The following is a 1009-nucleotide window of genomic DNA, read 5'->3' as shown; positions in this document are numbered from 1 at the left end:
TGGCTGGTCACGGGGATGTGCCAGCCCCAGCAGTGGCAGCACGGGTGGCATGGAGACACGTTGTGCCAAGGCTGGACAGTGCTGGTCACGAGGATGTGCCAGCCTGGCTCCAGGCGGTGTGGGCCATGGGGGTGGGCTCCCCATGCCCGGAGAGGAGGGGACACAGGGACACGGCACTCTAAGCCCAACAATGAGGGGCAGAGAGACACGCCAGCCCAACCCCACGCCGCGATGGTGCTGGGCCTCACCAGGTCAAAGATGTGTGGCCGGGCCTGGCTGCCGATGTGGAGGGCCGCGGGTGCCCGGCAGCGCCAGGCGCTCGCCCTGGCGTTCCAGCAGGGCGTTGGTGGCCACCGTGGTGCCCATGCGGATCCACTCGATGCCAGAGGCGTCCAGGGGCTGGGCCCGTGGCCTCGCAACCCCGCGCTCCTGCCGCACCCCATGCCACTGCTCACCACGGGCCCCAGACCCACCATGGGCCCCCAGACCCACAGCTCCACTGCAGACCCCCAGCATCACCACAGACCCTCAGCCCCACAGTCCCACCGCAGACCCTCAGCCTCACTACTTCACCAGGTACCCTCAGACCCAAGGGGTCCCTAGGAAATTCCCAGGGGGTCTTGGGGAGTTCCCAGTGGGAAGAGTTTGTGGGTATGTGGGGAGGGTCCCATGAGGCAAAAAAGAGTCTCAGAGGGAGGGTCCTGAGGAAGGGGTCCAAGGAGGTGGTTGCAGGGGCGGTCCTGGCATTGTGTCCCGAGGTCTCACGATTTCTGCGGGGGTTCCAGGGTGGCCCAGAGATCCCTGCAGGGTCTCAGGGTGTCCCAGGGTAATCATGACGGGGTCTCGGGGAGTCCCAGGGCATCCCGGGGGAGTCCATAGGCTCTGAGGGCTGTCGCGGGGATCCCGGGGTGTCCCAGGGGGATTCTCGAGGGTGTCCCGGGGGGGTCCCGTGGGACGCACCTCCTCTAGGACGCGTCGGATGCCCTCGGTGGGGGCGTCCCCGTACCCC

At 67.6% G+C, this 1009-nt stretch overlaps 1 protein-coding gene across 1 annotated transcript in view; it reads right to left on the bottom strand.

The window, feature by feature from the left end:
• The window catches only part of OPLAH (5-oxoprolinase (ATP-hydrolysing)), a gene marked incomplete at its 5' end in the record, with an annotated part of 29295 nt that extends 28287 nt beyond the window's left edge, over positions 1–1008 (bottom strand). Inside the window, 3 exon segments of the mRNA XM_010003153.1 lie at positions 226–291; positions 293–429; positions 961–1008. Coding sequence (XP_010001455.1) covers positions 226–291; positions 293–429; positions 961–1008 — 251 coding nt within the window.
• Between the last annotated feature and the right edge of the window lies 1 nt (position 1009).

The sequence above is a fragment of the Chaetura pelagica genome, unplaced genomic scaffold (genome assembly GCF_000747805.2).
Source record: "Chaetura pelagica isolate M959 unplaced genomic scaffold, ChaPel_1.0 scaffold828, whole genome shotgun sequence".
Classification (NCBI taxonomy): domain Eukaryota; kingdom Metazoa; phylum Chordata; class Aves; order Apodiformes; family Apodidae; genus Chaetura; species Chaetura pelagica.
This window is presented reverse-complemented; position numbering and strand designations above follow the sequence as displayed.